Raw genomic sequence first — 16,888 nt, 5'->3', positions numbered from 1 at the left:
ACTGAAATAGTTTATTTTAAACAAAGATGCGCAATAAAAATACGAATAAAGTAATAATGATAATAGATAAGTGTTTGCCTATAATTTTTCAGAGATTTTCTAATTTTCCTTCAACTTTGGAAGTCATGCTCACCTATCATCCACACGGTTTAAAATTACTAATTGAAGTTCATTATTTGAACTCCAATATTTTTAGTTCAACTAGATTCTAATACCTTATGGAATGTTTTATATTAAGATTGATTTAAAGGAAATTAATGAAGGTAATTATTATGTAACTATTGCACAACTTATACAGTTTTATACTGAAAATAGCAATTTTCTAGTATCCACGAGCTCATAATGTGTAAATTAAAAATGCTAGCTCACAAACCATAACAGAACATGAGTAATTTAATAAAACGCACGCAAACCTAGAACATCAGTGAAAAATTTAGTAAAACTGATATAATTTTTACAAAAAAAAAACAATTTATGGGTCAATTATCACATTAACATCATCACTTTGTCCAAAATGATATTATAGGTGTAAATACTCGTGACCTGTTTTGTTTTATATAGCAACATGGAGATAACATAAAGAAGTTCAAAATAGGAGGTACTAAAGCGTAGTACTTCTGATTAAAATATGCATGAAGTCAAATTAATGTTATTTGTACCTACTATTTGGAGACTAGTTTGCAACAATTGACTTTAACAAAAATTAAAAAAAAACTCGTATAAACACCATAGGTAAGAGCTCTTTGACTATTACGTGGCGATCAATACATTGAAATCCAATATAAAGAAAACATGATTTATGAAAACAAAATCGGTGGACAAAGAATACCAAATCTTCAACATACTCTTAATTGAAATATTTTATGTTACCATGGGAAACTTATAACATTACATGTATATGTTAACCGATAATATGCCCATAAATTTCTTTACACTATTATTTACTTCGCAAATTATTCTTTAGAAATATTTTTTCCGTTTCTTTAAAAATATTTATTATTATTCGTGCATGTATCACAATTCTCAACTTCTGTTCACATGCCTCAAACTGTTGCACATATATATTTTTTAATTATCTGTAAGAGCACGATTTTTAAGATTTATGATCTGGTTGATTATTTTTTCTCCTGACTCCGTAATATACATATTCGCATGCGACTATAGTTATCTTTTCTGCATGCAAATGAAACAATCCGTTATAAATTTTCTTACATCATTCCAGAAGATATCTTTTTCTTTGTTTCATACTTCCTGATAAAAGATATCTTCATTATTTTCTGTTCAATAAATCATAATTTTTGAATTGGAAGCGATGTATTCCTTATGCTAATTGCAAGTCTTACATTTTTTATGTTTTAACTATAAATAGCTAAGAATATTTGACATGAATATTTTGGTCAAACAGGGAATAAAACATAGTTATTTAATATCACTGCACTATATACAATGACATTATTATCAAAAAAAAAGTTAGTTTGGTGAATTTTTATTCATATACATATAATTTGAGAGAAATATCTAGTTTACTTCCCAAAGAAGAAGTTGTTCATATTTTCACCAAAAAATTGATTTAAAAGTGATTTTAAAAATTTAAAACCCGTTTGAAAGTGCAGTTGACGATCGTCCTGATTAAATTTTGGTAAAAATACAGCTGGGTCATTTCTTTGCAATTAGTTCAAGAAAAATTTCTTTTTTGTCGACTTTAATAAAACTTTATGATGATAAAGATCGTGGTCTTAACCTCTTCACAAATATGCTGGAATATTATAGGCCTACAAAAAGTGGTTCAGTTATAAAATTCTTAAAAGTTTGATATATCATATCGAATCGAAATATCAAATTTTTTTGTAATAATTTTCTTAAGGAAGGTTCTTGCAACTTGGCAAAAGGCAAAATAACACTTTCAATTAGTTAATTATTAAAAATTAAATTGGAATTGCAAGAATAACATAAATGATCGCTAAAAAAACTGAGATCGAGTCCTAGTAAAGGTAATAAATCAAGAATTATGTTAAAAGTGATGTAATTCTGTATTAAATAATATTATATAAGAAAGCTGTATGATCAAATAAAAAAGTTCATTATAATTACTAGCATAATGAAGAATGCGGCTAAAATTATAAATTAAGCGGATGCTCATAATAGAAATTGAAAAAAAAACTTATGGAATCAGTACTGTCTCTGTCGATGGATTATCGGACCCGGAAAAGATCTTAGAAAACTACTCCTAATATTTCAAAAACTATTTAGTTGGGTATCTTAGCGCTTTTTATTGAATCGAATCAAAATTTCCATTAGTTCGTTTTAAAAATCAAATCGTTTCGAGAAAAAATAAATAATCGAACAATCTTTTTATTTATGTTGCAACAAAGATCTCATCGAGCACAAACCATTCCCTCGTGTAAATGAGTCTTTGTATAATTTCTGTAAAGCTTTTCCAACTATTACATCAAAATTATGAAATTGAGTTTACAATGTATACTTGTCAATTAAATGCCAACAGAACGTCTATGTGACAATATCACATATTCCCACACGTACTCTTACAAAATATTTAGTCTCACGATATTCCGAGAACTCTTAGAAAAATCAGCATTCGGAGCAAAATGTGTCTACCAAGTTAGATCAGGTGAATTTTTTATGCGTCTATTATCTTTTACGGTAGATACCGTTGAAAGAAAACAGTATTGAATTTTTTAAATGCAATTATTGTTTTTATTGTTTCTTAAATGGGCGATGATGGTAAATGATGGTAGGAAATGGTTAAGGGAGAAGTTGGTCGTTCTTTTATTATTCACATGTAACATACTTCTTTTTGGAAATAAACTTTATACTGTGTTTGACATTTTTATTAGTTTAAGTTTTATTTCAATAAAAATTTATTCCTATTTAACACGTTAAAGGCCGCGATAGTATCAGAAAACTTTTCACATGGGCCATAGTAACTTCATTAGATATTTTAGTTAAAAACGTAACTTTTGTCTTAAAGAAAATTTTATTGGCCAAAATTTTTAGAAAATTACTAATTGTTATGTCACACATATATGACTGACACGGCCCTATTTTAAAACTTTTTTGTTCACACAATCAAATCGCCTATGTGAAATATATATGTCTAGCATGGCTCGTGTAGAACTTCAGACACATATGACTGACATGGCAAATAACGTGTTAAATATTAACTTTAATTTATTCTTTTAAATGTTAAGTAATTATACTGGTGTTATAGACAATGTGAACTAAATGCTGAAGTTTGTTCAATTTTTTTTCAAATATGGTCGATTTCAAAGTTCGAAACATTTGTTCTTTTTTTAATTTCAAATTTTTCCAAGTATTCGTAAATTTTGAAATTTAAATGTAAAAAATATAAATTGTATTCGACGTTTTAACCTTTATATATGATTCTGCTCTGTCTTTCATTAGTGTCAATAGTTTGTTATTGACAAATTATCGTTTTTTTTTTTCGAATTCCGATTATTTGATGTTTGTTTGTTCTGATGATTAATTTTAGTAATATTTATTCCAAGATACCTCCATGGATTTAGTATTATATTTTTGATTGCAATAACAGAAGTTGTCCCATTCAATTTTTGGTATATTTTCATGATAAAGCAATCCGATGGTTGTCCTTTTCTTATTGTTATGAAATTTTAACTTTTTGCAGCAATGTTCTGAATGGCTATCTTGAAAATATATTCATGATCTATATTTTGAAGTGAAAATAGATATTACTGCTGCTTGATACTAGGTTGCACACAACGCGAGATTTTAACTCGGAACTTTGGGGTTGCTAAACCAAAGCTATCACTTGCGCCACTTTATCCTAATTTTTTAAGATTGCTAAATATTGGTTTTCATTTATATTTTCTGTGATACGATGATGTTGTTGGTCATTAGTTCTTGCAAAAATCGTTTTTTTTTTATTTCAACAGAAATGGATTTCTTATTTAACAGAAATGGTAACGCAAACGGTTGTCCTAACTTTATGTGATTAGGGGGTGTTGCTGAATCACGTGGAGTTTTTAGATGGAGGGAGGAATGGTTGACAAAAAATCACTAGTATCACGTGGGAGAGGGAGGGGGATAGTAAGATACCACGTGTATTTATTTTTTTCCTGTTTTTTTTTTTAATCCAAACATTTTCAAAAAAAAATTTAAAAACTACAATTTTTTCTCGTAACTAAAAACATACGTGATTTTGGTGGGGGAAGGAGGGTAATTTTTAATATCACCACGTATCACCAAGGGGAAGAGCGGGCCCAAAAATCCTCAAAAAATTGATCACGTGATTAATGGACGACCTCTTATTAATGAATTTATAATTGACAGAATTACCATTTATCATTTTCCAAATTTTTATCTTTGTATTCGAATAAATTATTCGAATATACGAAGTATGTTCGGTTCCACGTAAGCTTGAAAAAAATGAATGTACAATTAAGTGACATCGTAAACCCTTGATCATTTATCACCTGCCAAATTTTGGTCTCAGTGTCGGAATTGATGTTGCCGCCAAGTACTTTTACTTACGGGCGTTGTGCTCGGATTTCGCGAAACCAGCTTTGCAGAAAATATACATTCCCCATTCGCCTTTCCTTCGGTCATTTCGTGTTATCGATAAGCGTATTTGTATCACTGAATTACAAATCCGTTTATTTCGCAATGCACCACTTTGTCCTAGTTTTAATAATATTCATAACGAGTAAAATACAATGTGCGTTATGAGAATACATTTAACACTTTGCGCAATACCTGCGTACGACTATGCAACAAGGTCTGTATTTTGCTTATGGGACGCAAAAGATAATGCATCGTTTGCATATCTATTTCGCGATTGTTTGAGAAATACAATTATTAATCATGAGGTTCAGAGAAAAATTTCATTAGTATATTGCAAAAACCAGGCTCCCCCGTGGAATAGCGAATAGAGCTATAACATTTAAAACCTGCCACGGATAGTCTGATGCCAAGCTGTATTGACATCGGTTTTTACTTGGAGATAGTTAGAAAGATGTTTCCAAGTTAAAATAACCATGATCTGGCATTGCTTCACCAATGAAAAAATCATCAGTATTACATGAGTCGTAATAATTAAATTATGTTTAAGAAATATATTTCTAAGTGCAATTCGATATTGCTGCTGCAATGTTATCACTTAATTATCAATGTTTTTATTGTTTATTTATAACCGAGCCTATTGCATATTTTCAAATAAATCATTTGAATACTGATTGCAAATCCAAAATTTGGCCAATAATGAATAATAATGATGTCACTAAATTAAAAATATATTTTACAAAGTCTTACACATATCAGAACTCAATACATTTTTTTTAAATTATTCGAATACCAAACATAAATTTGGAAAAATAATGGATAATAGTTATGATATTGACTCAATTGTAAGTGTATTTTTGAAGGCTTACAAATAGCCGAGCTTGTTGCATAATTTCAAATAAATCATTTGAATACTGAGACATTTTTTAATTTTAATGATGTCACTTATTTATTAAATAATTTTTAAAGTCTAACAATTCATTTGAATGCTGGAGCAAAAATCTGGAAAATGATATTGATGTCACTAAATTTTTATAAATTAGAACTTAATGCATATTTTTAAACCATTATTGTTTACAATGTCTTATATGAACAACAATCGAAGGACAATGCCTGGATTTGCTAAATAGCATGTTGTCAAAAAAATCACAAAAAAAACTTACTTATATTTAACATTACATAATTATTGCAGATGGCACTGTTGGATAAATACGTGAAACAAAGTTTTTTACTTTATGTACTATAGTTTTAATTTTTTTATATTTTTAACTTCCCGTAGGGTAAGTTATAGTAATCGCAAAAAAATCGAAAATGAAAATTTTTATATATCTTTACGTTTCAGAGGTTTCTGAACATTTTGGCATACCTTAGAAAAAATGGATGTATGTGTGTGTGTGTGTGTGTGTATGTGTGTGTGTATGTGTGTGTGTATGTGTGTGTGTATGTGTGTGTGTATGTGTGTGTGTATGTATGTACGTGTGTGTATGTATGTGCGGATACAAATTTTCGTCGACGATTTCGGGAACACGGATCAACCGATTTGAATAATTCAAAAAACATTCGATTCGTATTGATAAGGAGACGTGCTGATTAGTTTTTGGCAAAGGCAGGTCTAGCCGTTCCGAAGATACGGGGCAAAAAGTGCCGAAAACGGTAACTCAGTTTTTGAGAGAACGGAGCGTCCGATTTAAATAATTCAAAAAACATTTCACTTGTATTGACAAGATGAAGAATCGATAAAATTTTCATAAATGTAGGTCTAGCGGTTTCGGAGATATGGAGGAAAAAGTAAAAAAATGAGCCATTTGGCGGTCAAAAATGATCATTAGACATATGCACATCAAATTATCAGATATTTTATAGAGATTTTAACAATAAGTATACATTTTGTTAACATTCCTATGGGTTCCGTACCAATGCTTATGCGTTAGACAGCGACGCGGCGCTTACGCGCTTTATATTTTGTCCCTATGCAGTTAAATCAGTACGATTGCTTTGAAAAAAAAGTTCAGATCTTCCACAATATGTCAAAATAAAGGAAATTTTTTTTTTTTTTTTTTAATTTTTTTTTTCAAAAAAAAGTAATTTTTTGTCCATATATATAGTTTCTCAAAAATCTTATTTTTTCAAAGTACATTTTTTTCAAAAATGTTAATCGTTTTTAAAAAATTAATAATTTTTGGTACGGGAAGTTCCAGCAATTTGCCTTAAGGCACGATGCCTTAATTGCCTTAAGACAGAATTCCACTTACAGCTAGTTTGGTTAATTTTTTGGAATGAAGCAACACTCAATTAATGACAATATTATAAATTTATCAAAATTGTACTTACACATATATGAATATAAATATATACCTACTTTAAATAATCTAAAAAATTTCTTTTCTACTTTAATTTTTTTTTTTTTTGGCTTTGATATAATCGAATGGTGAAGCAACAAGGTACAGACTTTCTATATTCATCTAACTTTAAAAATTTATAATTTTTTGATCTATTGTACCTCAGATTGTTTATATACTTTTGTTTATAAACCATTAAAACTTATGAAATTCAAAGTATATATTTAAACTATTTATCGCTGTTTTTGTCTAAATTATATACCAACTACTTATATACAAAGTATTCCAATTATATATCTGTGGCGATATCAAGTAGGCTGGTTTTGATTAGAAAAAAACAATGGGACATGTCATGTATATTTTTGATATCGAAATATTTTTATAGTTAATAAATTTATATTTTTTTATTGTTGGGAGTTTCTAATTTAATATATTGTCATAATCATTACTACTCCCACATTGGTGACTCACGACGATGGAGATGAAGATAAAGGAGTTTTATTTTTCGAAGATTTAAGAAAAATTGATTTTGACGCAGCACCATAATCACTGGTCTTCAGTGACGACCTATAAGGTATGTCCAGTCCAATCCATCATAGTTAACGCACTTACTATCTGGATCAGACTTCCGAGGTTACTCATATGGTATACCCAGACCTCAGTGTTTATTGCTGACAGAAAAAATAATTTGGAGCCTGAACTTTTCATTGGAATGCAATTCAACCTCTCTTTCTCTGTTAACTCAACAAATCGTCTTATAATGCTACCTCCCATTATCGGTGACAACGACGAATCAAAACAAAATTTGACATAATTTATTGGATTCCACAATTCTGGACTCTTATGTCAAAGAAACCAATGATCCTGATTTGGATAAAGAGCCAACTTCTTTCTCTGATCGGAACTCATCAGATACGAATGCAACGCTTGCAGAAATGGAAACTGTACCCATAAATTATGCATTCTAAACATTAAGTTATTCTGATATAACTAATACCCATTAGATCGAGAACATTATGCAGAATATGGAGTTGATGGCAGGTCAAATCACCACATACGGTGGATCTGCTGACGAAACATGGAAATTTGTAATTGACCAGTATTACAACACTGGTCTGCTATAATCTGCTTTCCCACCACATTTTTATAACGTGTTTCCCTGTATTTTTTTTTTTTTAAACTGTGAGATCAACACTGGGCAGGGAGTGTGTGGCGATATCAAGCAGGCTGGTTTTGATTAGAAAAAAACAATGGGACATGTCATGTATATTTTTGATATCGAAATATTTTTATAGTTAATAAATTTATATTTTTTTATTGTTGGGAGTTTCTAATTTAATATATTGTCATAATCATTACTACTCCCACATATCTTTAAGCTATTTACATGTATCCAAGTAATTACCAACAAGTAAGTGCTTATTACAGCTCGTTTGCTAATTATATCTACTGAACCATTCTTTCCAATACACATACCTAACACAAATTTCATTAATAAAATCCATAATAAATTTTTGTCTTGCAATAGTTTCTGTAATAAGTTAAAAAAAAAATATAAAAACAAGCATGTTACATGTCGTTGCTAAATCCACTTACCTACCGATATAGTGTCACATATTCGTGTCGCAAATCATTTTAGTTTAATGAATTAATTGACACTGCAATTTAGGTTTCCACATAGCTCAGCGCCGCAAAATTGTAGAGCTTCGAGTTTGAAAGCTTGAAGCATTTTTTACGTCTGCTCAGTAATAATTAACTGCATAGGTAAAATATAGACTAATAACACTACTTCCATAAAAAAAATTCTTCCGTTTTTAACTTCCCGAAGAAGAAGTTTGTTTTCATAAAAAAATGCTATTTGCTAATTTTATGTTTTCTCAACATTTCACGCCATTCTGAATCGAATGAGACCAAATTTGGCAAAAGTATGTGTGTGAACAGATTTTTTGCCGTAAATCGCCGTTTTCTCAAAAACGGCTGGACCGATTTCAAAAATTTAAAAGCCATTCGATGCTCCTTGATGAGGACTATTGGCCAAGCCGTTTCTTTATAAATAGCAGAAAAGTGAAAAATGTTTCGTCCACGTTTTAGCCCGCAATTCTGAATCGATTTTGAAAATTCAAAAACCGTTCGAAACATATTGGTTGGGAATCGTAATGATTAGTTTTTGATAGAGATCGGCCGAGCTGTTTTCTTGTAATAAAGTGTTAAAAAAAATTCATACTACCAAATCGATTTTAAAAAATCAAAAACTGTTCGAAAAATATCAATTGAGAATGATACTGATTAGCTTTAGGTGAAAATCTACCGAGCCGTTTTCTTGTAATTAACTGTTGAAAAAAAAATTAAAACGATTTTTATGGAACTTTTTTTGGCGATATATATCATGGTCTTATAGAACATACTGAAATATTACGGCCTTTTTACAAGTAGTTTAATTTAAAAAAAATTATCAAAATTTGAGAAAATGAGTAGTTTGATTGACGTTTGTTAAAATTAAAATTAGACGATTCACTTGGTTTAACGATAGAGTACTTGGTCTTGATGAACATACTAAACCATTAAAGTGCTACCGAAACTGGTTCAATTATGAAAATTATTGATTTGTGAAAATTTGCTTTTTGAAAATACTTCGAGTTAACATGTTCGTTCGTTTTTAATTATGTGTAATAAATCCACTAGAAATACTTTAATAAATAATAAATACTTAAATACTTCCTAAATTAATTTATTTATTATGTATTAAGTTGATTATTCACACATATCGGGAAGTTTTTGTAACTTGCCTCAAGGCAAAATACCAATACCAACTATTCAAATTTTTTATTAATAATTAATTTGTGATTTTTACATACAAATAGGTATGTAAAGGAATGAAATATACTTGTTAGAAATTGAATATCTACTATACAGCAATAAAACTTCATGGATTTTCAAGATTAACACGGTTCAAGTATATCCTTGACTAGATATGTTTCTGTTCAAATGTAATTTTTATGTAATATCTGTAACTTTTAAATCAATTAGTTAGGCAATTGATGTTAGGAAAGTATGTACAAAATTAAATATCTTACAACATTTTCTAACAATAAAAATTTTACATCACTTTCTCTGCCCATAAGTCTCAACGAAATGAAAAATATTTCCAACATGTTAATAAAAACAGATTAATAAAATGATGGCAAATAGGTATATGAGTATCTTGTGTAAGAAATGAAAATTATTTAAATTTGTAAATAAAATCGATAATAAAAAATCGATAAATACGAAAAATTTGTATACATATTATTTTGTTTTGTAATCTTTTAAGTATTTAGCATCCATAAATATTAGAAGTTGAAAACGAAACGAGAAATTTATATTTGTTTAAATTTTGTGCTCAATATTAAGGATATTTTAATAGCTGGTTAATAACAGATAATAAAATACATAGTGAGTTTCCACATAATGAATTGGTCATAATTCATATTTTATGTTTATGTATATTGTGCTCTTTCAAATCAAGTAATTTTAAATGGTTTTTGCTCTTATATTTAGTGTGCATATAACTATTTTATTATAGACATTATATATTATATATTATTATAGACATTATAGACATTATTATATGTAGTAATTTTGGTAAATAATTATTATGTACTTTTTATGAATATGCCACACATTGTGCCATTGTCAACATTTTAAATGTTTTACAGCACTGATTATAATTTCATAAAAAATTACATGCAATTTATTTTTTATATTAAAAGAAAATCCTGGTGAACAACAAAATTTGCGCGTTCTATGCGAGCCAACTATGGCGTTGTATGGGGGGAACAGCGCTATAAGACACATTGTACAAATCACGTTATTTGCAACGCGTTCTATAGAAATCAATAAATACAAAAGACAAGATAGTAAATAATTTAAAAAAATAATAATAAGACAAAATAGAAGTAAATGACTCTTCCCCAACAAATAATTTTGCAACAGAAATTTGTTTTAAAAAAACTAACGTTCTGTGAGCTTCTGACACTACTAAAAGCGATGTCGTACACATCTATGATATAAACTGGAATATTTATTTTTACATAGATAAAATAGTCAATAATAAAACTTACATTAAAGCATTTTACAGTATCTAGTTATTAAAGTTGTTCATAGGTTACTTGCGGGCTGTTGAACCAAAACCGTGTTATCGGAGAAATGTAGCAATTTCAGCTGCGCGTAATATGGAAAACACGTCGTCAAATTACCGCGTTATAGGAGGGTTGGCTGAACATGTTTGGACTTGAACAATAAATAATTTAATGTGCTTTTTCTATAGTAGGAAAGCTAGGTGCTTAATGTAGCAGTTTATTTGTTAAATCAATATATTCTGAGATCCTCTACCGATATTATGCCTCCACCGAATAATGTAAAAATAATTTTACAACTGTTGTTAATTATTTCACAATTAATCTATTTCTAGAAAAAGTGCGAAAACTAATCAAAATAATACTATTTATGCACTTTAGCAATCACAAAAATTGTTGCACATAATCAAATATTGATAAATTTGAAACGAAATAAATTATATAAATTTTAAAATTAATCGGTAATAATAACGCAAACCAAAATTTTATGATAGATCGTTGAAGTTTAAATTATTTATCAAAACTGACGGACCTGCACAGTTCTGTTTATCGCGTCGGTCTGCGAGGCAAGAGCTATGACAATATTATGCAGCATGATTTATAAGCACAACCGAGGTTTAAAATATTTTAATATCTTTTATGATCCTTTTGAGAAACACATGTTTCTACTTACCCCGGTTACGTCATATTTAAACTTTAATGTCAGAACCAAACTATGAATTAATATATATTTGTGTTCAAAACCATGAACTTTGCATATAAGTAATAATGAATTTGCACGGACTGTTTCAAGAGTAGCATTGCGTAATATATTTGCATAAATCATTATTGAATATAATGCAAATCGTAATAAGATTGATATTTTATTATACTTTTGTTTCGCGATTCAATTTGAGAGTTTCTCTCCTACGCATTAACTAATATATATAATGAACGTTCACTGATTGAGGTATTTTTTCAAACATTCATTGCATTAAGATCGGTGAATGCAATGTTATGGCATTGTGTAATTATATTGCTATTTATTTTATATTATATAACCTAAATTCAATCAATCGCTTCACAATTGAATGTTATCAGCTTTCGAATTTAAATCGAACTACAGATTCGATTCAGTTCATATCCGTAAAATTTAGATGCTCGTTAGCATACTTATTGGCGACATACGCAGAAAATAGCAAAATAATAATAATATCATGATTTTCTTAATCGTACTATAATAATTAATCACGCATTTAACTCCTATATTAAAAATAAACTCAGAGGAAGCGTAAAGTCTTACTATGCAATTAACAAATTATGATTATAAGCTTAGTATTGAAAGGATCTACTTCTTGGACAAATTTAAATGTCTGTTGAAAAAAAAATCACGAAAATTACTTTTCAATAGATTTTTTTATCTCAAACAAAATGTTGGGCATCTTTATTTCATTACTTCTATTCAATTTTAATGGAGATGGAGATTTTGTCTTCTTAAGAAAACTGTTTGCATAAATAATCATACCCCAGCTCTTCCACTAACGAAAGGGTTCGAGAATTTTACTCACCTTTTGAGATATCAGTATGAGTACATATATAACGAATTTCTGAATTTTATTTTAATTCATTTTCTAAATTTTTGTCAATTTTGTCAATTACAAAAAATCAAATTAAATAATAACAAGATTTACAATCCCGTAAGTAAGCAACAAACAGTTTTGTCTCCCTGAATTGATTTTCTTACAATTAATGATGAAAACATGATTGATAAAGTAGTTATATCTATTCAATCAAGTCTTTGTTAGCAAAACAAAGAAATCTTAATAAACAAACGTAGTTAACTCTAATATTATTAGTTCTAACTAGAGAGACATCATTTCTTTTGCTAAAATTTACTGGTTCAACTGGTCTGGATCAGATTACCCAGTCAGATTCTTAAGGAATAGGGGATTTTATCATTTTAATAGTAATATTTGTGGTATGCTAAAGGAATATTTTTATCCCACCTCAAGCATTCAATAATTTGTCCACTTTATGGGAAAAAAGTAAAGATGATATTGAAATATCAATAAGTGTATTCAATACTATTGCACATCATCCGCTTGTATAAACTACTTTTTTTGCACATTCATTATGGCAATAAGATGTTATTGACATTTTGCACACATTATATAACGAATGTGTCCTCCTGAACAAAATTACAATTTTGGACAACATTTGAAAAAACTCTTAATTACAAAAAAGCGAAACAGCTTTAACTGCTGCTTGACCGGTTTAAACTAATTAACACAAATCTTCAAGCAGTTTTTACAAATTGTTTTCAATGCAATTGCAAACCCAGGCAAAAATTTTGCATCACAAATAATTATTATTTACATTAAAGCATATATGCACATGCTTTTTCTACTTTATATTTAATTAAATTTAAAATAGGGAATTAGAGATTTACAGACTCGGACTTGCAACCAAATAGTTGCAGGTTCTAATCCTGCGCTACGTACATTCAGATACTAAGCAGCATTGATATCAGATCTTGCAAATCTTGCAAATATAGATCAAAATATGTTTTCCAGTAAAAATAGTCCTTGGGTAGTGCTGCGCAAAAAATATGTTTAGAATGATCAGGAACTTGAAAATAACACAGAGTGATTGAATTCTACTTTGATGTAAAAACAATAATGCCAGTGCTCGAATAAATATTTTTTCTAACAAAATGTTTTTATTCTATTCCAGTTACCCTTCTGGTGGCGATTTGCCAAACGAGCCTTGGAACTATATAGCACCTCAAGAGGCTACTGACCAAAATTGCGGCGCCCAACCTTTGTCTTGTCCACATACTAAATATCGTTCTTTCGACGGATCCTGCAACAATCTAAATCAACCTGGAAAAGGAAGTGCCAACAGCCGTTATGGACGTCTAGTACCTCCAATTTACAGTGACGGTATGTAAAAATTAATCAGTTAATCATTTATATTTTGACTATTTTATATACTCATTGATAGTGTTGTTAGTAAAAATTTGTTACTCTCCTGCTTTTCAACTTCGCGAAGGAAAAGTCTATTTTCACCAAAAAAATCCAATTTGCCAACCTGAAAAAAATTCCAAATTGTTTGAAAGTATCAAATGACAAATGTGTTTTGATAATAGTAAAGATTATCAGATTGGTAAAGACCGGCCGGGTCATTTTTTCGCAATTATATGTTAATTTTTCTTTCAATATCAAATATACTTTGCACAGTAATAAGGTTCATTGTCAAAAGAAGCATCTAAAAATATTATAGGCTTATACAATGGAAAGATTGATATAGTGAGCGACGCTCATAGCAATACACTGGGTATATTCTGTTTCGAGTTTCATACTGATCACCGTTGACATCTGCATTCTGCATTAAATACATTTTTAGAATACAAAATAGATTTAAAACAGTTATTACAATATTATACATTTGTTTGCATTATGTCAATTGGAAAACTTTGTTTTCAAAATGAAGATTTGAAAATATGATATTTTTCTCTGCCAACACGATGTCATTGCTTGGAATGTACACGATGTGTATTGCTGGAAATTTTATTTGAACAAATATTGGCTGTGTGGTAGCAGCACTGTTTTTCAATCATGTTATGTTTTACCATTCCGTAGCAATGCTTTATATTTGACAAATAAATACTCATTCTGAAATGAAGAAACTCATTTGTACTTGCACCAGATAAACATCAGGCTTTCAATATTTATTTATAATTATTAAATATCAATTTTTTTATCCATATTTTTTAATTATGGCATGAGTTGTTATAGGTTTAGATACAGAACTAAGTACAATATCTTTATCATGGATAATTTTGATTTACGCCATTTGTGGATATAATGTATCACATGCATCAACCAATATAGAAGATATTTGTATCAATGAAAGAAGTTGGTGGAAATATTTTATTATCATTTGAGATACCTACCAGAACCGTTGTTAACAAATTTTACTGCTATTTATTGATGTTGCTAATACTTTTATTAGTAAATCAAGAAAAATTTTATCGATTTATTTCTTTCATTGAATAACAAATAAAAGTCTCATTAGCAAAAAATTAAAGATGCTATCTTTTCTTCGTATACCGGTTTTAGCATTATTAAAGAGACGTGTCAAGATTGCAACAATTTACAAAGGAGTTTTTGCACTATGGCAAAAACTTGTGTTGTAAGACATGACATGAGGCATTTGCTCATTCTTCTATGGATCAACTTGCATTATTAATAATATTGCTATGTACAATATGAATAGATTGAAAGTGCTGAATCTGCAGTTCAGTTGCCGTTAAAAATAATTTAGCTGGAGAGTGGTACAAAAATTGTATGGTCAATTCAATAAGTAGTGAATAAGTAGTACATATTCACAGAATTCATTTTCACCTTTGTAGAGTTGTACTTAAATATGTGGCTCTAAAAATTTACTTATCATTATATATAGTTATGAGCTCGCCAGTAGGTAAGCGGTTAAGAGCGACGGGACTTGTTTCAGAGGTCCCGGGTTCGATACCCACTTCGAGCAGCCTGTTGTCAGGCAGCAGTGACAACGGTTTTCACTTGAAAATATATATAGCAATATGTTTCCAAGTGAAAATAGCCCTTGTCTGGCATTGCTGCACCAATAACATGTCAGCCCTATTAGATTAATTCTAATAACAAAATCATCAAATATGGATGGATTAACCATTGGGTTACCATCTAAAAAAAACACGAAGTAAGGAGAAATTTTAGCCCAACAGCTCATAGGACGTAAGGTTCTGAAAGCTGTTAAAAAAAAATATGTATAGTTAATTTTCTACCTGTTTTTTTAGGCGTTCATGCACCAGCCACCTCCGCCTATGGAAACGAGTTGCCAAATCCTCGCGTGGTCAGCCTGCAAGTTTTTCCCGATGGCGATGAAATGGACCCACTTTGGACCTTAGCCAACATGCAATGGGGTCAGATCGTCACACATGACATGTCACTATTGGCAGGCTCCACTCAGTCCAGTAAGTAATTGATTGTTTTCTTCAATAAGAGAAAGAAATTGTAAAACAAAAATTGATTTGATTAATGTTAACTTAGAACCTCTTATATAAAAGATAATAATGTGTTTGTATGCAAGATAGTATTCACTATACACTATAGACTACAATAGATTGTGTTTGGTAAATGAATAGTTTTAAAAAACATGATTTTAATTAAAACAAATTTATTTTAAATGAAACGCTAGCTATGATAAATACAGGGTAGGCCATTTAAAATAGATATACTTTTTTCTGGAAAAAATATATGTACACAACATTTATTTATTTTCATTACGATTATAATTTATTTTAGATCAAGGAGATATAATAAAGCTATATTTTTAAAAATGTTTTGTAAATGGCCGTCTTTGGTCTTGAGTACCACATCTGCTTGCCTGATGCTTCCACTTTAAATGGTCCACCCTGTTAAAATTGTGTTAACCATTATTCGTTTTTAACGTCGTATGGATTTTTTTTAAATGTCTTAATATTATATTGCGATTAAAATAAACAACTATATTTAAAATTGATTTTGTCCGAATTATTGGTTTTTATAGCCACTTTAGTAATCTAAACAGCGTTTATGTACTTCAATTAGTTTATAAAACTAATGAGGCGTTTTTAAGTTTTAATTATACCAAAGCATGCTATGATATGAGTTTTATAATGTCCATTGTATAATTTATTTGTTTAACTAGTTTCCATATTCATTTCATAAATAAAATTGTCAGATGAAAGTATTAATATAAATCTTAACCGTTTTTTTATAGTTTCAGTAACTGATGAATCACATTTCGAGAAAATAATTAAAACAAATGAAATATGTAATTTTAAGACAACATTTTACATCAGTAAATATTAGACACCGT

The 16,888-nt window shown here is 29.3% G+C and overlaps 1 protein-coding gene across 1 annotated transcript in view; it reads left to right on the top strand.

Moving 5' to 3' along the window:
* Positions 1 to 16,001, top strand: part of LOC113377415 (peroxidase-like) — a gene marked incomplete at its 3' end in the record, with an annotated part of 75,970 nt that extends 59,969 nt beyond the window's left edge. Inside the window, 2 exon segments of the mRNA XM_026617732.1 lie at positions 13,724 to 13,932; positions 15,825 to 16,001. Coding sequence (XP_026473517.1) covers positions 13,724 to 13,932; positions 15,825 to 16,001 — 386 coding nt within the window.
* Between the last annotated feature and the right edge of the window lie 887 nt (positions 16,002 to 16,888).

The sequence above is a fragment of the Ctenocephalides felis genome, unplaced genomic scaffold (genome assembly GCF_003426905.1).
Source record: "Ctenocephalides felis isolate EL2017-DRISC unplaced genomic scaffold, ASM342690v1 CF-g0.4_SCAFFOLD_01886, whole genome shotgun sequence".
In the NCBI taxonomy this organism is placed as follows: Eukaryota; Metazoa; Arthropoda; class Insecta; order Siphonaptera; family Pulicidae; genus Ctenocephalides; species Ctenocephalides felis.
The sequence above is the reverse complement of the archived record's forward strand: the minus strand, read 5'-3'. Positions and strand labels throughout refer to the sequence as shown.